This window comes from Mandrillus leucophaeus, unplaced genomic scaffold (assembly GCF_000951045.1).
Source record: "Mandrillus leucophaeus isolate KB7577 unplaced genomic scaffold, Mleu.le_1.0 Scaffold172, whole genome shotgun sequence".
Classification (NCBI taxonomy): Eukaryota; Metazoa; Chordata; class Mammalia; order Primates; family Cercopithecidae; genus Mandrillus; species Mandrillus leucophaeus.
In genome coordinates this window covers 3409816-3412297 of record NW_012101721.1, presented here as the reverse complement: position 1 = coordinate 3412297, position 2482 = coordinate 3409816, and the positions used below count along the sequence as shown (strand labels likewise).

Here is a 2482-nt window from a genome sequence, read left to right as displayed (position 1 = left end):
TTTTTTTTTTTTTTTTTTGAGAGAGAGTCTCACTTTGTTGCCCAGGCTGTAGTGTAGTGGCACAATCCTGGCTCGCTGCAACCTTCGCCTCCTGGGTTCAGGCAATTCTTGTTGCCTCAGCCAGGAGCCACCATGCTCAGCTAATTTTTTTGTATTTTTAGTAGAGATGGGGTTTTGCCATGTTGGACAGGCAGGTCTTGAACTCCTGACCTCAGGTGATCTGCCTGCCTCGGCCTCCCAAAGTGCTGGGATAACAGGCGTGAGCCCCCGCGCCTGGCCTCATCAGCTTTTAAGTGTTAAAAATACTTTCACATTCACAGCACCCTGTGTTTCTTCAGGTTTATCTTTGGTTCAATCATTTTCCATGTAATCATTTGGTTAATATCTTTCTTCCGCTTTAGACTGGAAGCTCTGCAGGAGCAGGGACTCTCGGTCTTATTTACCACTAAATCTCTTTGTAGATTTATCCACTGCTGTGTCCCCAGGGTCTAGAACAGTCCCTGGAATATAGTAGGTGCTTAATAAATGTGACTTGGAGGAATGAATGAATGATGAGTGAATAGCTCTTTGATCTTCTCTTGGTGCCGAACAGGGCAGAGAGTGTAATCCCCATTTTACCAAGGCTGGGAGGGAGAAGTGCCTCTCTCATGATCACACATAGTAAGTCGAGAGACAGGACCAGCGGAAGCTTTTCCGACACAAGGCCCTCTATGTGTTTGCTATAAAACTTGGAGGGAAGTTATGCAGGAAAAAGGGAGTGATGGTTGCAGATGACCCATAGTCTTCTCCATCCATCAGTCCTGGAGCATTTATTAAGCACCTACTGCATGCCCAGTGTCTTGCCAGCTGCTGGGGTGATACTAAGAGGCATGGTCCATGGGGCTTGCGAGCTCACCACCCGCTAATGGCCCCCCCACCAATGGCCGCTCTGGCCAGCTTCCTCCACCTGCTACTTCACTTAGGAACACCTCTTCTGCTCCTTCCTTCCCCGCTCAGCGTGGTCCCCTGTGTGCAGTTTCAGGCTGTCCCGCCTGTCCAGCTGGCGGGTGCATGCGGGGCTGGTCAGCCACAGTGCCGTCAGGCCCCACCAGGGGGCTGTGGTGGAGAGGATTATCCCACACCCCCTCTACAGCGCCCAGAATCATGACTACGACGTCGCCCTCCTGCGGCTCCGGACCCCTCTCAACTTCTCAGGTGCGGTGCTGGCTTGAGGGTGGGCAGGCTGGAGACTATGTCGAGAGAGGACGGGGGCTGGGCGGGAGAGTGGTGAGCTGATTTCTGAAGTTTCCTCTAAACACCGTAAACCTTAAAACATTTTATTTATTTGGGGACTGTAGTGAATTTTGGCATCACCTGGATGTGAAACTGTTATCAACTCTTGCACAGGCTTTTTTGGGAAAAAAGGTTCAGGCCCTTTTCATGGCTGGGCTGCAGGTGGGCTTTGCCTTGAGGTCCCAAGCAGCTGCTCTGTTCACCAATAGGCTGCTCCGCTCCTGTCCCCAGGCCAGTCTTGGGTCCTAGCCATTTAGTGCCATGTTACAGTTTATGAGATTTTTTTTTTTTCAAATATCTTCTCTTTCAGTCCTCGTAACGACCCTGATAGGTAGATGAAACAGGTAGATACAGACAAGGGCACTGCGGTGTAGGGAGGGAAGCGACTCTCTTCAAGGTCATGTGGCAAACAGTTCCTAAGCCTGATGCCAGGGCTACTCCTGCTGTTGCACCTGCCCTAGAAGGTGAGCCCAGGCTGCAGCCATACCAGCAACCAGTTTCCCCCAACGCACACGTACACGTGGACATTCACCTACAAACACACACACACACATGCACTCACACAGTCACGTGCACATAGACTCACACGCATTCACACATGCTCACACATATGTGCTCACATGAACACACCTGCACACACACACCACACACACTCACAAACATGCACACTGTGCACACACATATACATTCACATATACTCAACACTCCTTCCTGTCATCACCTGTAGCCTTAAGTTTCCCAAATAACAGTCGTTGCCATACACATTTCACAAATTTTATCACATATGTGAACTATCATTCAACAGGTAATATTTCTAAGGCTGGGCGTGGTGGCTCATGCCTGTAATCCCAGTACTTTGGGAGGCCAAGGTGGGCAGATCATTTGAGGTCAGGAGTTCAAGGCCGGCCTGGCCAACACAGTGAAACCCCATCTCTACTGAAAATACAAAAATGAACTGGGCATGGTGGTGCATGCCTGTAGTCCCAGCTACTCGGGAGGCTGAGGGAGGAGGATCACTTGAACCTGGGAGGCAGAGGTTGCAGTGAGCTGAGATCGTGCCACTGCACTCCAGCCTGGGTGACAAAGCAAGACTCTGTCTCAAAAAAAAAAAAAACTCTTAGTATATTTAAAAGAGAAATACTACTATATTAGTATCTAAGTAGTAGATACTACATAGATATCTAATGTAGTAGTATATTAGTATCTACTA

At 49.2% G+C, this 2482-nt stretch overlaps 1 protein-coding gene across 1 annotated transcript in view; it reads left to right on the top strand.

Moving 5' to 3' along the window:
- TMPRSS5 (transmembrane protease, serine 5) overlaps nt 1-2482 on the top strand; it is an 11609-nt gene that overhangs the window by 6486 nt on the left and 2641 nt on the right. Inside the window, exon 4 of the mRNA XM_011977062.1 lies at nt 997-1194. Coding sequence (XP_011832452.1) covers nt 997-1194 — 198 coding nt within the window. The remainder of the gene's footprint in view (nt 1-996; nt 1195-2482) is intronic.